This window comes from Peromyscus maniculatus, chromosome 15 (assembly GCF_049852395.1).
Source record: "Peromyscus maniculatus bairdii isolate BWxNUB_F1_BW_parent chromosome 15, HU_Pman_BW_mat_3.1, whole genome shotgun sequence".
Taxonomy (NCBI): Eukaryota; Metazoa; Chordata; class Mammalia; order Rodentia; family Cricetidae; genus Peromyscus; species Peromyscus maniculatus.
In genome coordinates, this window is record NC_134866.1 from 6986172 (window position 1) to 7013188 (window position 27017).

Genomic DNA, 27017 nt, shown 5'->3' on the forward strand with positions numbered 1-27017 from the left:
AGAGAAACCCTGTCTCGAAAAACAAAAACAAACAAACAAACAAAAAAAACAATTACTTCAGAGTTCACAGTTCCCTTATCTGTCACATTTAATGCACATGCCCTGTGACTTCTCATGGAGAAAATAGAACTGTCTACTCAACTCAGATAAAATATTAGCCACTGTCAGTAAAGTCTCCACTGAAGTCCATCATCATGAATCAATGAGTTTACTGGGGTAGTGGGCTGGAGTATGGTTGAGAGACAACAGAACATGGATGGCTAAAAGGTAATAGCCACCTTGGGTTCTAGGCTTTGGTTTGGTCCATTATTTATTCACTATGCTCCCTAGCCTAACGCCCAAGCCTAACCTTGGGCAGGAAGTAGTCTTATGAATCTTATAAATACCTGGTGATTTGGCATTCCTATCACTTGTTGACATCAGGAGGCTCAATGAGCTTCCCTCCAAGAAGGAGGGAAGTGCTACACAACACACTAACATATTTATCTTGGCCATCTTTACATTTCTTCCTGTCATTCCATCCTGACTTTTGTTCTTTGTCCTAGTCAGTGATCTATTGCTGTGAAGAGACACCATGACCATGGGAACTGATAAAGAAAGCATTTAATTGGGGTCTTGCTTGCAGTTCAGAGATCCTTGTCATCATGATGGACTGCCTGAAATCATGTACACGGAAATGATGCTGTAGGGATAGCTGAGGGTACTACATTTGGATCTGCAGGCAGCAGGAAGAGAGAGAGAGAGAGAGAGAGAGAGAGAGAGAGAGAGAGAGAGAGAGAGAGAGATGCAGTCACTGGGCCTGCCTTGGGATCCTGATACTCCAAAGCCTTCCCCCAGTGACACGCTTCCTCCAGTAAGACCATACCTACTTCAACAAGATAATACTTCCTAATAATGTCACTCCCTGCTGACCAAGCACTCACATCTATGAGCCTATGGGGGGGTTATTCTTATTCATACAGCCACATTCTACTTCCTGGCTCCCATTGCCTTAGCCATGTCATAATTCAAAAACGCATTCAGTCCAACTTCAAAAATCCCCGTGGTGGTAATCTAATTGTACTGAATTATTATTTTGATTGTATGTTAATAAATAAAGTTGTCCGGGGGTCAGAGCTATTAGAGCCATAGCAAGAGTGTGGCGGTGGTGGCACACGCCTTTAATCCCATAGATATCTGTGTGTTCAGGGTCAGAGCTATTAGAGCCATAGCAAGAGTGTGGCGGTGGTGGCACACGCCTTTAATCCCATAAGATCTCTGTGTTCAGGGATACAGTCAGCATTGGAGACATATGCCTTTAAGACCTAGGGGGCTGTACATTCAGACAGTGACGAGGCAGTCATGTGTTTGGGTTTACAACCAATGAGAAGGCAGAACAACATACTATAAAAAAACAAACCGACAGGAAGTAGGTCTCTTTTCGTGAAGCTGGGACAGCAGGAGGAAGGGTGAGATTTTAGCTCTGAGCTCTGACTTCTCGGCTCTCTCTTTTACATTTTTTCTGTGTTTCTTATTTAATAAGACGGTTGGTTACATCAACAAATCCCTATAGTTTAAAATAGTCTCAATATTGTTTCAAAGTCCAAAGTTTCTTCTGAGACTCATGGCAATCTCTTGACTGGAATCCCTTGTAAAATAAAAATAAAAAGCAGATTACATCTTTCCACCATACAATGACACAGTGGTAATATACATTACCACTCCAAAAGGGGAGAGGAGGGCGCATAGCAAGGAAATACTGGACCAAAGCACAACCTGAAAACCACCAGGGCAACTCCAAATTCTGTATTTCCATATCTGATATCCAAGTGCTCTTCAGATCTCCAACTGCTTTTAGCTTTGTTGAATGCAAAACAATGCTCTCTCTTGCTTTGGTTTCACACCCTGTTAGCAGCTCTCCTTGGAAGGTATCAAAAAACTCTGTCATCTCCATCTTGGGGTCTCCAGTGAAATCCAGGCTTTACTTTCACAGCTTCATACAATTGTCTCTTTGGCCTCCTTTTAGGGACACCCCAATCACATACCTAGTCTCAGAAACTTACCTTGGCTATGGAGGGAGATTCCAGAATCCCCCCTTTTTTTGTATTCTTGACTCTAAAGCCAGAACCATATGGCCAAAGCTACAAAGTTCTTCTGATTCCTGGGGCTGGAATATGGCCCTCTCATGCAATTACAGTTCCACCAGCTTTCTGTTTTCATTGGTTACCTCCACTGCCTATGATTGGCTATCCTGGAACTTGTTCTGTAGACCAGGTTGGCCCGTAACTCAGAAATCTCCTAGTCTATGTCTCCCAAGTGCTGTGATTAAAGGTGTGTACCACCATGTCTAATAATAAGCTTTGCTTTCCTTTCCTTTCATGAGTTGGAAGCTAAGTTGGGTGAGGTCTTTCCCTGTAGTCATTACTCTCTTTATTCCATTTAGGATCAGGCTTTTCTTTAAACTTTTTATCTCCTTTACCATTGAATTACAATTCCTGATTCTCCTTTTCTACTCAAACTGTACATTTTATAATTTTCTTTGCTCATCTTGCTCCTTTTCATTAAAGATACAAATAAGAGTAAACACTAATAAGCACATGACAAGAGTCAATACCAGGTTGTCTTGAAATCTTCTCTACCAAAATTGTTAATCAAACACTCTTCAATTCATCTTCAGGTAGATTTTTTTGCACAAGGACAAAACATAAACACACACACCCCCAGAATGCCACAAGAACAACTCTAGGTCTTTATTAATATTCTTTTCCTCAAAAACTTCTTTAGCTGGACCCCCACAGCTCAAATAGCCCACAGTACTACCTCCCATGCTCCTATGATGATGACCTTTATCATCCTTATAGTGTCCAGGCACTTTTCTAGTCAAAAGTCTCAACACTTTCCACATTCTTCCAAACAAAAGCATAGCCAGACCTATCACAGCAATACCCTACTCCTTGGTATGAACTTCTGCCTTAGTCAGTATTCTAGGGCTGTGAGAGATACCACAATTGTAACAACTGTTACAAAAGAAAGCATTTAATTGGGCCTTGCTTACACTCTGATTATCGTTTTGGTATGGGGCATGGTGGCATGCAGATAGACATGGTGCTGTAGAGATCTACACCTGGATCTGTAGCCAAAACAAGGGCCTGCATTTGCTTTTTTGAAAGCTCAAACCCTACTGCAGCCCCACAGTGACATACTTCCTCCAATAAATCTACACCTCTTAATCCTTTTCTAACAGTGCCACTCACTGATGATGATGAATTCAAATATATGAGCCTGTGAAGGCGATTCTTATTCAAACTACCACACAGATAAGAAAGTTAGAACAAAAGAATCTTGAAGCAGCTTGCCATGTTCCATCCACAGTAAGGAGGAAGCAGAGGGAGATAGATGAATGGTTGCCCTCAGGGTACTCTCTCTTTCTTATACAATCCAGGATCCCAGTCAAACATATGCTTCCATCCACACAGTCAACAGGTCTCCTGACCTCAAACTAATGAAGATAACCCCTGCAAAGGAATGGCCAAAGGCTTGCCTTTCACTTGATTCTACATCTCATTGTGTTAACAATTGAGATTTATGTATTACTCTACCCCTTGTCTACATAAAACACAAACACACATTTAAGAAAATATTTTAAGTTTCTTATGTGTTAGCGTGTGTGTGTGTGTGTGTGTGTGCGTGCACACACGCACACGCACACACACATATGTATGTATAAATGTATAAATGTATGTATGTATGTATGTATGTATGTATGTATGTATGTATGTATGTGTGCCCAAGCAAGAGTCAGAGGACAACCTTCAGAAGTAATTCCCTCTTTCTGTTTTGTGGGTACTGGGGATACAAATAAGGTTTTGGGTCTTGTTGGCAACCATGTTTCCTCCCAAAGAGATCATGCTAGCTCCAGCTACACAACATCAAATGATAATATTCCTTCTCTTGTCCCCAATCTTACATTCATCTCATATGCAAAATAGAATCTAAATTAAAAAGTTTACAATGTACTTCATAATTTGAAGCATTTAAACATCTCCAGTACATATCTAATGTGAGGCTCAAGAGAAACTCCTACCCATAAGCTCCTACAACCTAAAAACCAAGTGTCTATTTCTACCACACAGTGACACAGAACAAACATGCAATTCTAAATCAGAATAATTACAACACACTACAGAAGGATTAGCCCCAAATCCAGAAGGGCAAATATACAATCTGATACTTCCACTTTTGATCTGAGACTTCTGCAGCACTGGTGTTGACTTCAAAGGACTTAATGTGGCCCAACCCCTCTAGCTTCACCAGAAAGGCACATAATCTATATCCTAGGTATGCACTCTTCATTGCTTGTAGTTTTCTTCATATCCTGTATTTCCCACAATCATACAAGTGGCATCTCCAACACCTTGAGCAACATAATAATTTGGTTTTAATAACAAATTATTTATAACATCAATCTTGAGTGAACTGCATGATTCTAACACCTATTACTTGTTTCTTTCCAGCACATCAAACAATGATGTCACATAAATTCTAAGCAATACCTCCAAAGTTCCAACATTCCGAATGAACAGGATTGCTCTGCTACGCTAATTCCCCTCTACTCGTTAGGGAGGTTGAAATACTTTGCTGTATTCTTTGCCTTCACAAGATGTTTTCTGCTATAACCTCATTTACTCTTATGAAGTGCATATGTTGGACAAAGTTACTACTAGAATCATATGCAGAAGGTTTCTACATAATATGAATTCACTTGAGGTTAATTAAAATCAAGTTTAAGCTAAAAGTGTTCCACATTATTTGTATCTGTAGGTTTTTACAATGAAGGAAATTTCCTGATACAAAGGTGTGTCAAATAACCTACTGATGGAGTTTAGAGTAGTTTCTTTTAAATATGATTTTTTAGATTTGAGTTTCATTTGCTTTTGCAGTTGTCCTCTACACTAAGGTGTTCAATTGCCAATAAAAATCAGTAAATCTTTATAATATTCTTTGTAACAGTGGGGCTTTTTTTTTTTTCCCAGTGTGAATGCTCTAGTGAAAGTTAAGGTTGAACAAACATCAGAGCCTTGTCACATTGTCTCAAATATGAAGCTTCTGATGATAACTAAGGTATAAAGAAGAGTGGGAAACCTTGCCACATTCTTTATTCAGTTTGGTTTCTGTTGGTGTGACAAAAGTCATGGCACACAACTACATAGGAGAAAAAAATGGGTTATTTCAGCTCACAGACTGCACTTAATCATTCATGGAACCCAGGGCAGAACACAGCTGAACTCTAGAGCTGCAGGTGAAACAGAAACCATGGTGGAATGCTGCTTTCTGTTACCATCACTCTGGCTTGGTATCAGTCAGCAATCTGATACACCTGTGATCACCTCTCCAAGAGTGGCACATCCAAGGTGCACTGGCATCTCCCAGTGGTCTAGATTCATCTACATTAGTTAGTATTCATGACAATGCCTCACAGACATGCCCATGGGTCAATGAGGTCCAGTCATATACTCACTTGAGACACCATTACATAGTTGATCTGTGTGAAGGTTATCAGAAGCAAAATAGGGCATAAGTATTTGCAAAGCTTATCAATATATGTTCTTTGGTGTTGATAATGATTAGAAATATTATTGAAGACTATTCTGAATTATTTGGGCTTATCAAGTTTCACCCAATTTGGAGAACACTTCTGATATGATAGCCAGGTGAAGACCTTGCCACAATCTTAGCATTTATAGTGCACTTTACCAACATGAACACTATGATGTGTGTACAGGCATGAAGGACATCTAAACAACTGACCACAGATCATCCATTTGCAGAGGCTCATCTGTGATTTCCTTGGTGTGCAGTAAGGAATGAATGATCAATCAAACCTTCTCAATACTCTTCACATCTGTATGATTGCTGCTCTGTATAAGTCCTTTCCTTTTGTTTCAGGTTTGAGGAGCTTTTAAAGGCATTTTCACACTCTTCACAGTTGCGTTGTTTCTCTCTGGGATGAATTCTATGGAGGTTAGAGACGTTAACTGAAAGATAAAATTCACCGTATTCCTCATATGTGTATGACTGCCCTCTATTGTTAATTCTTTTGTGTGGGTAAGGGCTGAATGATTCCAAAGGCTTTACCGCATACCCCACACTTAGAGGGCTTCTACTCAGAACGATTTTTTTATATCTTTTATGGTCTGATGAAGTGTAAACATTTTATGAACATTTTACAATCTGCACTATTTCACTCCAGTATGAACTCCCATGTGTTGAGAAATATTGGACAGCTTATTTAAGGGTTAGCAACATTTTTCACACTTGTGGCATTAATGTCCAGTACGAATTATCAGGTATTTCAAAAGTTCTTACTGAGTACAAACGATCTAGGCACATTCTTCAGACTTGTGAAGTTTCTGTCACAAATGAATTTTTTGATGTTGCTTAAGACCAGAAGACTGGTAATAGCTTTTGCCACAATCTTCACACTTGTAACGTTTCTCTCCAGTATGAATTATCCGGTGTTTAGAACGTGCTGTAGAACTTCTGAAGTCTTTGCCACACTCTTTACACCTGTAGGGTTTCTCTCCAGAATGAATTCTTTGGTGATCCTTAAAGTTTTTAGTATTGTTGAGCACTTTGCCACATTCTTTACATTTGTAAGGGTTCTCCACATTGTGAGTAAATTTGTGCTGACATAAGTATGATTTTGTAGAGAAGGCTTTTCCACATTCTTCACACTTGTAGGGTTTCTCTCCAGAATGGGTTATCAAGTGAGTAGAAAGAATCCGGGAAGTCCTAAAAGCCTCACCACATACGTCGCACTTGTAGGGTTTCTCAACTGTATGAATTCTCTTGTGTTCAGAAAGTGATGATGGACAATGGAAGGCCAGACCACATACTTTACATTTGTGGTGTTTCTCTCCTGTATGAGTTCTCTTGTGTTTAGAAAGTAATGATGGACAATGGAAGGCCTTGCCACATAATTCACACTTGTAGAGTTTTTCTCCTGTATGAATTCTCTTATGTTTAGAAAGTAATGATGGACAACGGAAGGCCTTGGCACATACTTCACACTTGTAGGGTTTTTCTCCCGTATGAATTCTCTTGTGTACAGAAAGCACAGATGGGGCACGGAAAGCCTTGCCACAGACGTCACACTTGTAGGGCTTCATTCCTGTATGAATTCTCTTGTGTTTAGAAAGCAATGATGGGCAATGGAATTCCTTGCCACATACTTCACACCTGTAAGGTTTTTCTCCAGTATGAATTCTCTTGTGTACAGAAAGTAATGATGGGAAACGAAAGGCATTCCCACACACTTCACACTTGTATGGCTTCTCTCCTGTGTGAATTCTCTTATGCTTAGAAAGTATTGATGGATAATGGAAGGCCTTGCCACATACTTCACACGTGTATGGTTTCACACCTGTATGAATTTTCTTGTGTACTGAAAGTAGTGATGGAGCACGGAAGGCCTTGCCACATACGTCACACTTGTAGGGTTTTTCTCCAGTATGAATTACTTTGTGTTTAGAAAGTAATGATGGAACACGGAAGGCCTTGCCACATTCTTCACACTTGTAGGGTTTCTCTCCTGTGTGAATTCTCTTGTGTACAGAAAGTAATGATGGTGCATGGAAGGCCTTGTTACATGTTTCACACTTGTAGGGTTTTTCTCCTGTGTGAATCCTCTTGTGTTCAGAAAGTAAGGAAGGAAAACGGAAGGCCTTGTCACATACTTCACACTTGTAGGGTTTCTGTCCAGTATAACTTTTCTTGTGTTCAGAAAGTACTGATGAAAAATGAAAGGCCTTTCCACTTACTTGACATTTGAAGGGTTTTTCCCTAGTATGAATTCTCTTGTGTTTATTAAGTAATGATGGACCATGGAAGGCCTTAGCACATAATTCACATGTGTATGGTTTCTCTCCTGTATGAATTCTCTTGTGTTCCTTTAGTAATGATGGGACACGGAAGGCCTTATGACACTCTTCACACTTGTAGGGTTTCAATCTTAAATGAATTCTTTGATGCTTACTAAATTTTGATTTCCAATCAAAGGCTTTGCCACATTCTTTGCATGTGTAGCATTTTTTCCCTGGTGAGTAGAAGTTGAGAAATGAATGAAACCAGAGAAATATTCTTTATGTTTACAGTGCTTATTTTTTTAAAATAGTAACATTTATATATAGTTGCATTTTCCTATATAAATAATAAGCTACATTCAACTTTCTATACCTGTATTTAACAAAGCCTAATTTAAAACACATGATTATTGGAAATCATATAACCTTCCATTGAAGGAAGAAGATCATGACAACATCTAACATGAAAACAAAGGAATATTAACGAAAGTCAATCATGTAAGAAAAGCATAACATCAACAATTAAGAACATCCTTAACAAAATTATGCTACTAGAAATTATCCCCCTAAACAAATATAGAAATTTTATAACTACATAAAAACAAAGTATAAAAGTAGTCAAACTTCAAAAACACCTGAATACAAAATATATGTGTATACACACACACACACACACACACACACACACACACACACACACAGATATATATTAGAGAGAGAGTTGGTTTTTGAAGTTATCAAAGTTGGGCTACAGAAGAAGACAACTGTCCATAATAACATTAAATAATACACTTCAAGATTCAAGACAGGAAATTTTATGCCTATCTTAGGAAAAAATAAATAAATACCCATGTTAAAGTTTCCTTAGAAATAACAGAGTTTGGCTGTCACTGTAAACACAAACTAACCTCACTGTAGGGAAAAATGAAGCTCATGAGACTCAGATCATCCTAAACATCTAACAGATAGACCCCTTTGACAGAAGGAGATCCTTAAAAAATTATTTCCACCAGAACACTATGTATTAATGCTCAAGAGAAAGTCTGGCTTTCTGTTGGATCTCTGAACGTCCACTCTGTCCTCTGTCCCCCTCATTCCTACACACCTGCTTGCATGACATCTGCTGCTTGTCTCCTCACACCATAAGGCTCTTGTCTTTGCTCCAGAAATGTAACCAGGTATGGCTTACAGGAAGCAAGACCTATTTTTGGAAAAGAGAACAACATTGTAAATGTGTTCTTCTGGGAAATAACATGTCCTCCCTGAGAGTGTGTGTATACGGAATAAGAAGATACAATAAGGATCATAGAGGATTAGCTCTTCATGTGTTACATGACAGCCACATTGGAATGCTTAGGAAGAATTTAGGATTTGCAGATCCTGAGTTTCATGTCCCTTAGTTACAAGGAAAAATAATAAAACTAAAGTGTGTGACAGTCTCTTTAATGTGTACATGCTCTGCTCATACTACTTACTTTCTAATATTAGCACTAATATAAAGGATAATTTAAAAGATGAAGGGTTGTTATGAATACAGGAAGAAATGAAATAGTTCTGAGGTATATGAATAATCTTCATTATCCTTAAAAGTAGCACTATGAACTTCATTGTTGGAATAACAAGCTCCAAATGAAATATTGTACAAAGGGAGGAAGTTTCACACTGAAGACATCATGGAAATGATCCTCACCCAGGAACACAAGGTTGTTGTAATTCTCCAACATCACATCTCTGTACAATTTCCATTGAGCAGGGCCCAGGCAATCCCACTCCTCTGCAGAGAAATAAATAACCACATCCCAGAATGACAGTATATCCTGAAATAAAGTAAAAAGAATAAGTACCACACACTGTGTTGAGTAAAATTGTCAGTAAGAGTATAAATAACAAAAGGCATCATATACTTCTGGATACAGGCCCAGAGTGAGAGGAGAGATAGAAGTATTTTAGATATAAGTAGAGTAATTACCCTAAAATACTTCTGATGTACTATGATGATGTTACATAGGACTCATCATTAAGGAAATTGAATGGCAGAAGAGCCTAGAAACTCCTAGGAATATTACACTTTTAAGAATCATAAAATAGTGAGTGCATCTATAAAACAATATGTTGGGGCTGGAGAGATAGCTCAGCAGTTACAAGAACTGGCTGCTCTTCCAAAGGACCTGGCTTTGATTCCAACATGGCTGCTCACAACTGTCTGTAATTCCAGTTCCAAAGGATCAAACAATGTCTTACAGATGTATATAGCAAAACAACTAAGCTGGAGAGATGGCTCAGTGGTTAAGAGCACTGACTGCTCTTCCAGAGGTCCTGAGTTCAATTCAGAGCAACCACATGGTGGCTCAAAATCACCTGTAATGAGATCTGGCGCCCTCTTCTGGCCTTGCTAGGACACATGCAGACAGAATGATGTATATATAATAAATCTTAAAAAAACAACAAAACAAAAAACCATACAGATATACCTCAGCTAGGGTTTTTATTTCAGCAATGAAACCCCATGACTAAAAATCAAGTTGGGCAAGAAAGGGCTTATTGGGTTTACACTTCCATAGCACTATTCATCATCAAAGGTATTGAGGACAGGAACTCAAACAGTACAGGAACCAGGAGGCAGGAGCTGATACAGAGGCCATGGAGGCATTCTGATTACTGGATTGCTCCAACTCTTTCTTTCTCTCTTTTTCTTTCTTTCTTTCTTTCTTTCTTTCTTTCTTTCTTTCTTTCTTTCTTTCTTTCTTTCTTTCTTTCTTTCTTTCTTTCTTTCTTTCTTTTCTCTCCTTCTTTCCTTCCCTCCCTCCCTCTTTCTTTCTTTCTTTCTTTTTTATAAATCAGGGCCACCAGCTCAAGGTTGGCACCTCCGAAAATAGGCTGTGTCATGCTCTACCAATCACTAATTAAGAAAATGCTCTACAGGCTGGCCCATGTCCTGATTAAATAGGAAGCCTGAAGTGGTTTGAGAGCAAATGGCCTTGTTGGAGTAAGTGTGTTCTTGTTGGAGGAAATGTGTTACTGTCGACAAGGACTTTGAGGTCTCATCCACACTGAAGCCATACCCAGTGAGACAGACCACTTCCTGTTGTCTGCATAAGATGTAGGACTCTCAGGTACTTCTCCACCACCATGTTGCACCATCAATGATAATGGACTAACCTCTGAAACTGTAAGCCACCCCAATTAAATATTTTCCTTTATAAAAGTTGCTGTGGTTGTGGTGTCTCTTCACAGCAACAGAAACCCCAACTAAGACTGAAGTTGGTACCAGCGACTGGGGTATTGCTGAGATAGCCTGACCATGCTATTGTTTGAGGATATATGGACCTTGGGACTGTGGATTAGAGAAACCGTTGAATGCTTTAAGTTCTGCTTACTGGCCATATTAGTAAGAATATGGAAGACAGTCATGCTGAGTGTGATCAGATGAACTGTGGGGGCCTAGCTCAAGAAGATTCAGGGGAGAAGAATTTTAGTATGTTGCCTAGAGATCATTCTTGTGATATTTTGGTGAAGAAAGTGGCTACATTTTGTCCTTGTTCACCTAGGGCTAAAGTGAAGAGATTTGGACTAATATCTCTGGCAGAGGAAATCTCTAAACAGCCTATTATCGACTCTTTCATGTGTTTTTTAATGTTCACGCTTATACAAATTTAGAAAGAAAAGTAGCAAGCTGAGGAGAAAAGGAGCACCAGGGAGAGGAATACTGCTAAGCCCTGTGTTCAAGGAGATAAACAGATTAAGAAATGGACTAAATGGAGTAATGACCTCAGGGCAAGTTTGCACCTAGCTAAATTTCCAGAAACTAGTTTCCCAGCTAGTTTGTCTTTAAGTCTTTAAAGAGAGACTAAAGTAATATAAGAAATTTAAGCTATGTAAGGACAGGAAATATTATAACACAGGGAGTTTGGACCTTATATGGTGCCTTGTTAATTTTGAATTTATAAAATTCTGATAAATGAATTGCAGTAGCTGAGTGACATTGGATAGCAGAAATTGCTAAGTTAAAACAACCTATATATTTTAGGAATGTCTTAACTTCAAAATAGAAGACAGAAAATATGTTGCACTGGAGGAGAGGTTATATCTTTGTTTCCACAGGAAATAAGTAATGGTTCTTGGCAAAAATTCATGAAGATCAGATTTGATTGGGGGAGACCTCCTGAAGACCTTGGTTACAGACATGAAGAGAAAAAAAAAAAACAAGAAAAACTACAAGACAGGTGATGTACATGCCAATTCCCTCTACATGGGAACAGCTCTGAGACTGGATAAGACATGATAAATTTTATTGGCTACAGAGTCATAGAGACTTATTACTAGACGCCATCCTTTCATGTGGCATGGATAGAGGTTTGCTTATATAATCCAAACAGACTTAGAAAGTTAACAGATGCCTTTTATCTGCTCAGAGAACAAAAAAAAAATCTTTAGATGACTTGTGCACACCATACATTCCATACTTGTGTTAATATACACTCACACATATTTATGTACATATACAAACATGTGTGTGTGTGATAAGTGTGTGTAACCTTTAAGAGTTCATGTGTTTTCAGAAGAAAAAGGACCAGACACCAATGAAGACAAGTAGTCCAGGTGTTCCAGTCTCTTAGAATACTTCTGTTGCAGTTTCCTCAAAATTCTACATCCAGAACAGTTTCAATGCTGCTGGCTGAGATGGTCTGGCCTCAAAGACTACTCCAACCAAGACTTCAGATAAGCTCTACACTTTCCCCTCACAGAGAATAAACATGAAATAATACAGCTAGCTCTCCTAGGATGTGACCATTATCCCAATTTTCTCACTGTTGTCTAGAGATGCTGTTGCTCCCAGACAATAGGAAGCATCCTAGAGAACACAATACCCACATTCCCAAGAGGTGGGGTGGGTAATCTTTGGTCATTTGGTGGGTTATGGATGTGTGTCATCATATAGGGTGGTTGGTAACAAGTTGCTACTGGTCATTGTCAGGAAAAACAAACAAACAAAGGAGCTTAGATTCTGGGATATGTTTCTGAAGGGAAAAGTGGGGGATTTGGTATAGAAATGAAGGGATAAAAGGGTAGATTGTTGAGTCTACTTTTGAACAACCACTAATTTCAAATATTTTACATTGGTATTTTTGTATATTGATACCAATTTAAGGTTACTTTTGTTATACTGTATATAAGTTTTTATTTTTGTTTAAGGTATTGTACCCATACAGCTCACTCAAAAATGTAATGTAAAGTTCCAGTCTATAGGCAGAAGTTTCTGTCCCCCCAACAACTCCCAAATACCCAGCAGTCGCTTCCCAAATTATTGACTTGGAGGCTTAATATTAATTATAAATGCTCAGGCTTATTACTAACTAGCTGGTATGCTTAAATTAACCCATAATTCTTATCTACGTTTAGCCACATGGCTTGGTAGCTTTTCTCAATGTGGCATTCTCATCTTACTTCCTCTGCATCTGGCTAGCTACTCCTGACTCTGCCCTTTCTCTTCCCAGAATTCTCCGAGTCTGGAAGCCCCACCTATACTTCCTGCCTGGCTACTGGCCAATCAGCATTTTATTAAACCAATTCCAGTGACAAATCTTTACAGTGTACAAGAGGATTATTCCACAGCACTAGTCCTTGAAAGCTATTTAGGATAATAAAGATATACAGGTTAGTAGTTAGTCACCTATAACAATCATACTTATAGTCATGTTAGGTATGTTTTCAAGGTCAAAGAGAGATATATTTCCAATAAACAAATGGTCTTCAAACACTTCAAACACCTACAGAATATGCCATTTAAAATGTTTTAATAACCTAAGGCTTTTCGTGACAGTGAGGCATGTCTACTCCTGACAGCACAAATTTACTTAAAAAGGGAGGATAGGCATCCTCTATATGTATCCTCCATACATACTCTATGTGGAGTTTGCTTTCAATAGGGCAAAGCTAGTCATTTGGGCAAGAAACTGCCCTTGCCTTGAGTGTTGACAGTATGCTGTCCAAATTGTACAAGGATACAGAAAAGGAGGTTGCCAAACTTTGACAAGACAAGGTGAAACATTCCTTCAAAAATTCCTATTTTGCAAAAAGTCTATCAGATATCCTAGGCTTGTAGGCTGAAGATGGATGCCCTAACATTGCAGAGGAACCTTGGATTACTGCCCAGGAAGCCAGATGTCTCTGTTGTTTCTATAACTTTGGAAGTTGCTTTCTCTACACTTCTTGTTTAATTGGGTAATATTATATCCTTCTCAGTTCTCTGATGGACATTGAAAACTAGATAGTTATACAGATCTTTTTTATCAAATTAAGAAGAAAACTTACATAAAAGGCATTAAGTTTATAAGGTTGAGAAACATCAAAGAGTAAGTTTTTATCTAAGACAATGTTTTTAGGTCTAAAAAGATATTCTAGGTTGGTAACACAAGTTATGATAAAAAGTGAATTAGGTACAAAACTTTGAACTCACCAAGACAGGATAGATAATGGAGTATTTTTTTTCCAATTTTTTCATTCTTACCTGCTAATTGTTCTTATTGTATATAGATTTACTGTGTTAGAGTTAAAAATTTTTCCCTTTTATTTATACAAAAAGGGGGAAATGTTGTAGGATGTTTGTACACTGTTTGAAGATATATAATAAAGAGATGAACAGCCAATAGCTTGGCAGGAGATTTAGATGGGACTTCTAGGCAGAGAGAGAAGAGGAAGATGAATCCAGGTGTGCAAGACACATTAAGAGACACAGAGAGGAAACAGGAGGTGGGAGATGGAAGAGAAGTAATGCCATGTGATAGAAGGTTAAGATAAATGAATCAATTTAAGTTATAAGAGCTAATTATGATAATCCTAAACTATAAGCCGAGTTTTCATAATTAATAATAAGTCTCTATTTTGTTATGTGTGAGCTGGTAGTCCCAACAAAAAAATACTGATGCAGGATGCTGGGAAGGTGAAGCCTAGATGTGGTGGTATTGTGTTCCCCAAAATATTGTGCATGCTAATAAACTTATCTGGGGTCAGAGAACAGGACAGCCACAATATTAAACATAGAGGATAGTCAGTGGTAGCACACGCCTTTAATCCTAGTATTCCAGAGGCAGAAACCCCTCTGGATCTCTCTGAGTTCAAGGCCACATTGGAAACAGCCAGGCATGGTGACTCACACCTTTAATCCCAGAAAATGAACGTTTAATCCTAGGGAGTGAGGCAGAAAACAGAAAGATATATAAGGGGTGAGGACCAGAAACTAGAAGCATTTGGCTGGTTCAGTTTTCAGGCTTTTGAGCAGCAGTTCAGCTGAGATTCATTCTGGATGAGGACTCAAGAGGCTTCCAGTCTGAGAAAACAGGACCAGCTGAGGAGCTGGCAAGGTGAGATAGCTGTGGCTTGTTCTGTCTCTCTGATCTTCCAGATTTCACCCCAATACCTGGCTCAGGTTTGATTTTATTAATAAGACCTTCTAAGATTCTTGCTACTCCTGGATTGCCTTGGAGACCCCAAGATGTCGAGATGCCAGAGGTATGGGATACCTGCTGAGGAGAGCTGCTAACAGGGAGTGGAACCAGCCCAAGAGAAAGAAGTATGTTGTAGTCAATAAAGCTGAAAAGAAATGGAGATCTGAAGAATGTTTTGACATCAGACATGGAGATGCAGAGTTTGGAGTTTGCCCAGCTGGCTTTTGGTCTTGCTTTGGTCCAGTATTTCCTCACTTTCCTACCTACCCTATCTTTTAGAATGGTGATTTATATCCTATGCCATTATATGTTGTAAGTATATGATCTGCTTTTGGTTTTGGTTTTGGTTTTTATAGGGGATTACATTAAGAGATTGCATTAATCTCAGAAGAGACTTTGAACTTTGACTTTAAAATAAATATAAGACTGTTATAGACTACGGGCACTTTTGAAGTTGGACTGAATGTATTTTTGCATTTTTATATGACTACAAGCCTTTGGGTGCTAGGGCATGGAATGTGGTAGCTTAAAAGAAAATGCCCCCCAAAGGGAGTAGAACTATTAGGAGGTGTGGCCTTGTTAGAGTAGGTGTGGTGTTGTTTGAAGTGTGTCACTGTGGAGGCGGGCTTTGAGGTCTTATATATGCTCAAGCCACACCCAGTGAGACAGACTACTTCCTGTTACCTGAAGATGTAGGGCTCCAAGGTACTTCTCCAGCACCACGTTTGCCTGCACGTCACCATGTCATACCATAATAATAAGGGACTAAACCTTTGAAAATGTAAGCCATCCCATAAAATGTTTTTCTTTATAAGAGTTGCCACAGTCATGGTGTCTCTTCACAGCAATAGAAACCATAACTAGCCAGGTGGTGGTGGCACATGCCATTAATTCCAGCACTTGCAAGGCAGAGGCAGGTGATCTCTGAGTTTGAGGCCAGCCTGGTCTATAGAGCTAGTTCCAGGACAGCTAGGGCTGTTACACAGAGAAACCCTGTCTTGAAAAAAACAAGAAAGAAAACAAAAAATGAAGAAAAGTAAGTATAACTAAGACATCCCCGTTAGGGAGTGGCACTATTAGGCAGTGTGGCCTTGTTGGCATAGACATGGCCTTGTTGGAGGAAGTGTGTCACTGTGGGGGTGGGCTTTGTGGTCTCCTGTGCTCAAAATACACCCAATGTGGCACACAGTTGCTTTTGGTGCCTGAGGATGAAGATGGAGAACTCTCATCTCCTTCTCCAGTACCATGTTTGCCTGCAAGCCACCTGCCATGACAATAATGAACTAAACCTCTGAAACTGTAAGCCAGCACCAATTACATGTTTTCCTTTATAAGAGTTGCCATGATCATGGTATCTCTTCACCGCAATAAAATCCTAACTAAGACAAAGCCAAAATTCCTAACACACCAAGGCCAGTGAAAACACAAACAACATCAAAAATAAGCAACACAATGACAATTAACAATCACATATCAGAACAACTAATGCCTTCCATTGTGCCATCAAAGGACAAAGGCTGGGTGAATGAATCAAGAAACAAAATCCATCTTTTTTCTATCCCCAAGAAACACATTTAAATAATGTCCTTTTGTAAAAAATTTATTGAAGTTTGTTTTATGTGCATTGGTGTGAAGGTATTAGATCCCTGCGGAACTGGAGTTACAGACAGCTGTGAGCTGCCACATAGTTGCTGGTGATGTATTTTATGTTTTCCAATGGAATAGAACAGGTTTTCAAAATATTCTCTTATTATACCCTGAATTTCTTTGGTATTTGTTTTAATATCTCCATATTCATGTGTGATTCTGTTAATGTGGTCTTCTTTCTTTTGGCTAGTTGTAACAAGAGTCACTCAATCTTACTTATCTTCTTAATGAATCTGATGCGAATTTGTTGATCATTTGTGTCTTTTTGTTTGATTTAATTTCAATAATTTCTCTTCTGATTTTCTTGTTTTTCATCATCAACTGGGTTTGGATTAGGTTTGTTCTTGTTTTTCCCAACTATTTTTATTGTATAATTCAACCATTTTTGGTGCTCTTCCTCATATTTTCATGTAGGCAATTAGAGCTACAATCTTTGCCCATAGGGTTGATTTCAACAGGTTCCAGATGGTAGTCTTGTTGTGATTTCATTTTCATTCATACATATTTTTATATATAAATGAACAAAATTAAAGAAGAACTTAACAGCCCAAATGGACCCAAAACAAATGGGGAGACTGAAATTGTAATAAAAAGTCTTCCAGATAAAAAAAATAATTCCATGCCCAGATGGATTCACTACAGAATTCTCACAGACATTCAAAGATTTACAGGTAATAATTCTTCAAATATTAAAAAAAGAAACAGAAGGAGCATACTCAAACGACTTCTGTGAAGCCTGTATGGTTCTTAATAACAAAATCACATAAAGACAAAACAACAACCAAGAAATGTAGTGGGTAGCCATTCCAGCTTGGTTCTGGAAGTTCCAACCCCCATTGAGACTCTGGCAACTGTCACGCCTACGAGGCGGGGCGAGGGGAGGCACCTGGGGACCCGAGAGCTGGATGGGCTAGGGCTCTCTCTGGGCGCTCTCTCTGTGCGGAACGCTGACTGGTGGAGATTGACTGTGCAGAGCTCCGGAGAACACCACTGGACTGCATTACACCTTCCCCAGACCCTGCGGCCTACCCATTACTTAATTTGTGAGTTACGCCATTAAATAAATATCCTTTTAACTACGTGGAGTGGCCAAAATAATTTCTCCAATAAAGAAACACTAGGGGATAATAACAATAATGAACACAGATTCAAAGAGAACTTGCAAAGAGAACATAGGCACACATTAAAAAGGTCATCTATCATGATCAAGTTGGCTTACCCCTGAAATGCAGGGATGTTTCAAACATACACAAGAGAAGAAATGTAATAAACCATGTAAATAGTCGAAAGACAAAAAAAAAAAAAATTGCATGATCTTCCCAACAGATACCAAAAATGTCTTGAACAAACTCTAAAATGCTTTCATGATAAAAGTGCTAGAGAATGGAGAACTAGAGGGCACATATCTCAACTAATAAAATCAATATATGAGAAAACATCCAGCCAAAATCATCCTAAATGAGGAAAATGGGAATTGATCAACTGAAGTAAGTAGGGAGACACAGTTATACACTATCCATATCCTTTTGCAATATTGTGCTAGAGGCATGGGTTGGATCAATAAGTCAAGAGGGCAAAAATGTGCCTATTTGTGGATGACATTATATTATACAAAAATAATCTCAAAAGTTCTACTAGAAACCTTCTAGAAATACGTACAAATTCAGCAATGTGGCAGAAGAATCGGCTTGTACCAATTAAAGTTTTTCTATACATAAATAACAAACATACAGAGAAAGAGATAATGAGCATAGACCCATTCACAAAAGCATCAAAAGAACATAAAATGTCTGGAAATGTAACAAATCAAGGAGGTGAGTGCCTTTTACATGGGAAACTTTAAACAAATGAAGAAAGTGATGGACAACAACATTAAAAAACAGAAAGACATCCAATGCTAAGGGGTTGGTAAAATTAATATTGGGAAAAATGATCACTTTACCAAAATCAATTAACAGATTCAATGCAATCACATTCAAAATTCCCATCTAATTTTTCAGAGAAATGAACAGTATCATACAGTTAATACAGAATCACGAAAGAACCCCACATAGGCAAAACAACCCTGAAAAAAAGAACAATTATAGAAAGACTACTCCAGATTTCAAGATATATTATAGAGACATAGCAATGAAAACAAGATGGCACTTTCAGACAAGAGACATGTAGACTAGACCAATGGAACAAAATCAAAGACCCAAACATGAGCACATATAACTTCAGCCATTTAACAGCTGACAAGAATGCCAAAATACACACCGGAGAAAAGAAAGACCCTTCAACCACCACACCCATTAAATGTGTTTTTAAGAATCTTTTCTAAAACATGGTTCTTATGGAGCCTAGGCTCGCCTTGAATTTGCTATGCAGCAGAGGGTGACTTTGAACCCTGGGTTTCCTGATTCTTCCTTGAAAGTGTTTCTTGTGTCTTCCTTGAAAGTCAGAGATGACAGGGATGTGCAACAGCAAAGGCTTAATTCCAAATATATGTAAATACCTGGGGCCAGTAGGTTTCACACGATCATGGTGCTGTATTGTCTATGCATCATAAGGAAGCTGTTTTGTTGTACAAGGCAATGTGTTTTTCCTACGACACAGAATGTTACTATTTTCCCTACAGTTTAGAAACATTAACTAGGAAGTGTCTATTATTTTATGTATGGTTAGAAACCCACTGAGAATTCTAGTAGATAGGACAAAGTGGTTTGAAACCCATGTTTCCTAAGAGAAGACTTCAATATCATAAGCCAGTCTCCAGCACAAACACTGGTTAGACTGAAGAGGGTGATATATGCAACAGCACATGAGATGGGGGAGGGGCCGTGAAGGAAAATTACTGATAAGAGGATTGTCTGGTTGTGAGTGAAAAAACTCTTGGAAGGAGTCTGTGTCTGCAGAGACTGATGGACCATGTGGAATTTCAGAACTGTGGAGAGACTGGAATTTTGCAGGTTCAGAGAGTAATTGCCTTACCTTGGGCTACTTTTACCCTTCAGAAACATTCATTCCTTCCATAACTGTGTAGTGGACCAAATTGCCGATGACAATAGATAAAGGAACTTTTAGAATCCACTGACTTGGCAGAACATTAGCTTCGATAAATCCAAAAGCCAACAATGCCAGATAGTATCTTAAGCAGATAGAATACCACCCCCCACCGCCACCATCTCATAGTCCCTGCCTCTCTGGGGTACACACCAATGTATTTTAAACTTGCTTTGATTAATGACATTCTTTATTCTGTAAACCCATGTAACTACATGCATGTTGGAGCATGGAATTTGGGGTAATCTAAATCTGTGTTTCCAGCTAATGGCCACAAAAATGGCTCCAGACTAAACTGTCTCTTTCCCTTTAAGATGAGAGCTAAGGTTTTGCAGTGACAGGAACCTACTACATGCAAATCACAGGAAGCTGAGTGAGCTACAGCCTTCCAAATTCATCTTTTATTTTCTCTATCATAGTAAAAAAAAAACAAACAAAAAAAAAAAACTTGGGTAAATCATTCTAGAACTATTCAGGGAGCATCAGTGGACCACACTCAGTGACAGAGTATGTTTAAGGGAGTTTAGACATGTCTATAAAGTGAAGAAATAGAAGAAAAGCATATGACCAGAGAGAACAATGTACAAAGCCCACCAGATCAGCAGGGCCGTTTCTCCCCTTCCCGTTCAGAGATAGTCAAGGCCCCTTCTGTCAATCATGAGGTCCATTTCTCTCATCACACTAAGTCCTCTCTCACATCTGAGGAGTCCAAAATATCTGACGTCACACAGTCTCAAATGGAATTGGATGCAATATTACTCTCTAGTATATTTGACTCTGCAGTGTAAAATCTGTAATTCAGTGGATTGTACAAAGGCGGGTTATACCAATTACAAGATTATTCTGTGGTAATACAGGTGTATTAATGTGACGATTCAGGTCACAGGATTGTATAGTAGACATTCCTATTCCTCCAGAGAAATTCATAAATCTAACAATTCATTCCAAAGGAAAAGGAATTAATATCCCATACAACAATCGCCCTTACAGGACTCTGTCCCTGGAAACTAGGAACTTTAGAAACCTCTGCAAGATCAAACCAAGCATACTAGGCCAGCCTAGGCAGGCGCTAGATGTCCACGTGTTCTAAAGTCCTCAGAAATCTCACAACATCGATGTGAGCAAGGGCCACTTAGGGAGAGCATGTTTCCCCAGCAAAGCAAGAAAGTGAGCTCTCATCACCTCGTGAGGCACCAGTAACCTTCTCCACCCCTTGACTACTGAGCCAGCCCTCCAGTCCCAGAAGCACAGGTGGACACGGGCAGCAGCAGGTTGTCCTAATAGACTGGACACTCACAGCATGTGGCTTTGGCATGATGCCCCCTCCCCTGACAAACCTGCACCCAGGTGCAGTGGCCCAGCCTAGGTCAGCACAGCACCCCCAGGTCAGCTTCTCCTGCCTCCCAACCAGCCCAAGTCAGCTCCCTCCCTCTGCGCCGGACCCGCCACCGTGCACAGTCCCTCAGATCTGCAGGACGGCGCTGCACCTTGCACCAACCTCCATGTCAGAGATGCAAGCCCAGTGCCGAGCAGGGCACTCGCCTAACTTTGGGGAGAAGCTAAGTTTGAAGACTGACGCGGAAGTTCGGTATCCACAGCCCCTTCTTGTGATGTCGTCGTGGTCGGAACTACATTTCCCACAAGTCAGAGCGAAGGACTTCCAGGAACACAGGAAAGTGATTTATTTGTGCAGTGCCTGGGTTCCTGTCCAGCTGTGTGCAGATCAAGTTGGAAGGAAACAGGCTTGAGTGCAGGGACAGCCCCAGGGGATTCGGGCTGTTGCAGCCCTGCAATCTCAGCACCCGATGTTAGCCTGTGAGCCGAGCCTTTCACAGTAATGTTTTTATTACGTTTTCTTGTTATTTTTGCTAAAAAGTTGTGATTTTAAAGCTCAGTTCTACTTGTTATGCGACCTTAACTACCGCATGAAAACTCATTTATCTGTGTTACTTAAAAATAAAGAACCAGAAACCTAATGCAGGACTGAGCATCATCTCCTCAAGATGCTTCTTGAAACCAACCTTGGTGACCCTGCCTCTCATCCAGTCTCAGGCACTAAAGACAGAAGAATCAGAAAACAAGACTAGCAAGGACAATTTATAGACGGATGGTATCTAAACACAATGTAGAGAATGGACAGGGGGCCTAGCTTAGGGTAAAGCACTTGGCTATAATGAAGGTGGCTTTGGTTTAATATACAGTAACACAAAGAAATGAATAATCCTTGTTCTCCTGTGCTGACACACAGTGTGAGTCACACATGGCCAGACTCCACAGCTGGAATAGGGTTCATATGAACATGGGAATCCATACAGTGAAGGACATGGGTCAGGACCACAGAGATGTTTAAAATCATTGAACACAGTGGAAACTATGGAACTCTGACATTTACTTTCAATGAACTTTCAGAATCCATCTGAGGATCTTTTTCATCAGCTTTTAAATTATTTGTTCACACCTTTAACCTGTGCAATAAATATAAATTTTGTGTCCACAACCACCTCACCCATTTATCCCTGGCTTTCACAAACTCTGGCAAGTACTCACCACCAGGTGTTCTCTGAGCAAATACTTTCCTCCTCTGCACCTCTCCCAAGGGGAGGGGCACAGCTCCTGGGATCACACTGTAGTGTGTAGCTAGAGAAGGGAAGATATACCTGTAAGGGGGGCAGAACAGGGAAGAACAATGTGAAAACCTGGGTTTTGGGTGAACAAAGTCATATATCAGTTCTTTATGCTTGTGCTGGTGCTGCATTAGTCTCTCCATCTACAACCTTGTTGCCATGATCTTGGATGATTCTTACCAATAGGCAAAGTGAAAAGTGCCTGGAGATGTTGGTCAATGTTGATGAAGTGTATCAAGTTCCTGTGACCATGAGTCCAAATTTGTAACCAGAAGTCTCCAGGTAGGCCACATGACAATGGGCCTCCCCACACAATTTCTCGGTGCCTCTACCATATCTACAATTACTCCACCACTCCTCTTCACCCTGTCCCAGCCCCAAACTCAAAGATTGCCTTCTAGACAAGAGGGCAATCCAAATACCAGAAGTCAAGTCCAACGTACTTGAAGATCCTCCACCCTCCCTGCTCAACCACAGGCTACAACTGCCACAAGACCATAGAGAAAACAGAAACCAAGGAACAAAACACTCATCCAACAAAGACAAATTGAGAAACCTGTATCTAGATCTATAATCACCATAAACTCAGATGCCTACATTCATGATATGAACAAAGTCAACAACAGCCAAGGCAACATATCACCATCAGAGCACATCTATCCTCCTACATCAAGCCCTAAATAATCCAACATAGCCAAAGCACAAGAAAAAGACCTGAAAAACAGCTTTATGCAGATGATTGAGTTCACTAAAGAAAAAATGAATACATTTCTTAAGGAAATTGAGGAAAAGCAAATAAAAAATTGGAGGAAATGAATAAATACCTTCAAGAAAGCCAAGAAAATAATAAACAGCTGAAGGAAATGAATAAAATTGTTCAAGACCGCCAGAAAGAGAAAATAGAAGCAATATAGAAAACACAAATTGAGGGAATTCTAGAAATAAAAAATCTAAGTAAGTGAATAGGAATTACAGAGGCAAGCTTCTCCAACAGGATGCAAGAGATGGAAGAGAGAATCTCAGACATTGATGATATAATAGAAGAAATATATACATTAATGAAAGAGAATGTTTAATCAAAAAATTCTTGATACAACACATCTAGGAAATCTGGGTCATTATGAAAAGACAAAACCCAGGCATAATAGAAATAGAAGAATATTCACAGCTCAAAGACTCAGAAAATATTTTAAACAAAACCATAGAAAAAATTTTCCTAACATAAGGAGTACCTAGAAAGGTTCAAGAACCATATTGAAAACCAAATAGATTGGAGCAGAAAAGGAAGTGCCCTGCTACATAATAAAGAAAACAGAAAAAAATGGACTCAATGCAACAATAATAAGATATAGACTTACTAAATAGATGGGGAAAGAGGATCTATCCTTCTGCTGCATGCAAGAAACACACCTCAACATCAAAGATAGACATTAACTCTGAGTAAAGTGCTGGAAAAAGAGTTTCCAAGCAAATGGACCTAAGAAAGAAGCTGGTATAGGCATTCTAATGTGTAAAATTCAAACCAAAGTTTGTAGAAGTAACCGTATTATTCAATAAGAAACACAGAAAGTTAATATAATTGACAACAAAAACCAAAACAAAACAGAGGACACTTCATACTCATCATAGAAAAATTTAACTTGTTGCAATTATTAACATCTATACCCCAAACACAAGGGCACCCATATTTGTAAAAGAAACATTACTACAGCTTAAATCATACATTATAATGGGAGGCTTCAATATCCCACTCTCACCAATGGACAGTTCATCAAGACAGAAACTACACAGAGAAATACTAGAAATAAGATATTGTAAACTAAATGTACTTAACAGATATCTACAGAACATTTCACCCAAACACAAAATAATATACCTTCTTCTCAGCACCTCATGGAACTTTCTAAAAATTGTCACACATTTTGTCTCAAAACAAGTATCAACAGATATAAGAAAATTGAAATAACTCCCTGTATCATACAAGACCACCACAGATTAATGCTGGGTTCCAAAAATAACAAAACAACAGAAAGACTAGAAACTCATGGAAACAGAACAACTCTCTTCTGAAGTAAAAGAAACATAAAGAAAGAAAGAAATTAAAGACTCCACAGGATTCAGTGAGTATGAATACAGAACATATCCAAACTTTATGGGACACACACAAAAGGGATGATAGGAGGAATGCTTATAGCACTAAGTGCCTACATTGAAAAAAATACCCCAGGTGAGATCTCACACTAGCAACTTAACAGTGCACCTGAAAAGTCTAGAAGAAAAAGAAATGAGCACAACCAAGAGGAGTATATGGCAGTAAATAATCACACTGAGGGCTGAAATCAATAAAATAGAAACAAAGAGAATACAAAGAATCAATGAAGCAAAAGTTGGTTATTTGAGAATATCAGAAGATGACAAATCTTTGTCTAAACTTACTAAGAGAAGGAGAGAATATACATATTAGCAAATAAAAAGTGAAGAAGGGGGGTATAACAACAGACACCATGGAAATCCAGAGAATCATTAGGTCATACTTCTAAAAACCCATACTTCCCAAAATTGGAACATTTAATAGAAATGGATAAGTTTCTTGATAGATAAAATTTACCAAAGATAAACGAAGATCAGATAAACAATTTAAATAGATCTGTAACCGGTAAGGAAATAGAAGCAGTCATTGAAAGTATCTCTAACTAATAACAACCCAGGGTCAAATGGGTTTAGTGTAGAATTCTATAAGACTTTCAAAGAATAGCTAAGGCCAATACTCCTCAAATTACCCCACAAAAGAGAAACAGAAGAAACATTGCCAAATTCATTTTGAAGTCACAGTCACCCTGATACCCAAACCATACAAACATTCAACAAAGAAAATGACAAACACCCCTTATGATCATAGATGCAAAATTTTTCAATAAAATTCCTGCAAACCCAATCTAGGAACACATAAAAGAAATCATACATCAGGACCAAGTAGGCTTTGTCCCAGAAATGAAGGGATAGTTACACATACAAAAATCAGTCAATGTAATCCACTACATAAACAAAAGAACCCCACATGATCATCACTGCCTGTAATGTAGTATGTTTATCTCATGGAAACATCCTGTTCCACTGGGCATTTACCTGTAGATTATTATGAAGATGATTTATTCCTAAGATGTACTGTCTAAATGATAATAATAATAATAATAATAATAATAATAATAATGTTAGTTTAAATGGAGATTTGATGAGTTAAAATATAAATAAGGAAGTGTCACACTGCTACAACACATAAGTTTCTATTGAGGAGCCATATAGACTGTGGCTTAGGTTAATGATTAAGAAAACAATTGAGTCCTAGTTAGCCCAGCTAGCTTAAAATTTTTTTACCTTAATGTTGGGAGATGTGTTCACAGGTTTTAGAGTGCATCATGGGTGAAACAAAACTTTTAAAATAACTTAAAGTTAAGCTAAGACTTTTTTGCCAAATAGCTTTGAGGTGAAAAACCCAAGAAGATAATCTAAAGTTTTAGAAAGGCACATAGTTGAATGTGGAATTCTTTAAGGTCAGGGAATAAAAACAAAGCAGCCCAATTATTACTAACTGATGCACCTTTCTTGCTATGATTGGTTGATGACCAAAGGTGATGATTAATTTCTTATACCCATTTTTGCCCTCAATCTCCTGATATAAAAAATTGTTGATGAATGGATATGTACCCTAAAGATTTAAAGTAGAACTGGCTGATTCTTTTTCATATATAAAAGTTTAGACTAGCCGGGCGTTGGTGGCGCACGCCTTTAATCCCAGCACTCGGGAGGCAGAGGCAGGTGGATCTCTGTGAGTTCGAGGCCAGCCTGGGCTACCAAGTGAGCTCCAGGAAAGGCGCAAAGCTACACAGAGAAACCCTGTCTCGAAAAACCAAAAAGAAAAAAAAAAAAAAAAAGTTTAGACTTGTGATCCTTTAAGATTCCTTATAAGATTACCTTTCAAGATAAGTACTAAAGTAATTGGCCCTTTCTTTGTAACTGCAAAATGCAGCCTGCCAGCAAAAGACCTGACTGAGAAGCTGAGAAGAATACCTTACTTACCGAGACAGCTAATCTATAACAAGTTGCTTGGATATGAATGTATGAGAGTTCTTGGGATAATTTGTTTTTCACCTGTAATATATAAAATGTTTAATCATGTAATGGAAAGCATTCTGTTTTTTACTGTTTGTCTTGTATTCATTGTAATCATTTACTCGAAAAACAAAATGTAACAACATTGTAATTTTTATATTGTGTGAAAGATTTTGCTGGGGTATATAAGCTGTAAGGGAAAGAATAAAGATAGAGTTAAAAGAGGCTAGAAGGAAAACATCACAAATGAGAGTTAAAATGAGTAAGAAGGAAAATATCAAGAATGAGAGTTAGAAAGAACTAGA

The 27017-nt window shown here is 38.7% G+C and overlaps 1 protein-coding gene across 2 annotated transcripts; it reads right to left on the reverse strand.

The window, feature by feature from the left end:
* Window positions 1-1417: 1417 nt before the first annotated feature.
* LOC143268730 (uncharacterized) lies at window positions 1418-22630 on the reverse strand. Of its 2 annotated transcripts, none has more exons than XM_076552255.1 (4): window positions 22526-22630; window positions 9532-9658; window positions 8947-9042; window positions 1418-8074 (listed from the first exon to the last, which is right to left on the reverse strand). In XM_076552255.1, the coding sequence occupies exons 2-4, from the start codon at window positions 9563-9565 to the stop codon at window positions 6393-6395; spliced, it is 1812 nt and encodes a 603-aa protein (XP_076408370.1). In that variant the 5' UTR covers window positions 9566-9658; window positions 22526-22630; the 3' UTR covers window positions 1418-6392. The 2 variants fall into 2 exon arrangements, with proteins under 2 accessions (XP_076408370.1, XP_076408369.1); XM_076552254.1 differs by lacking the exon at window positions 22526-22630 and adding an exon at window positions 21477-21719.
* Window positions 22631-27017: the final 4387 nt, after the last annotated feature.

What these genes read in the sequence shown, in the direction of transcription:
- LOC143268730 (XM_076552254.1), bottom strand. An exon ending in CAACAACCTTGTGTTCCTGG is followed by an intron (nt 9,043 to 9,531) that starts GTGAGGATCATT and finishes TTCCAAAAATAG; the next exon opens with GTCTTGCTTCCTGTAAGCCA. An exon ending in AGCAGATGTCATGCAAGCAG is followed by an intron (nt 8,075 to 8,946) that starts GTGTGTAGGAAT and finishes TCTACTCACCAG; the next exon opens with GGAAAAAATGCTACACATGC.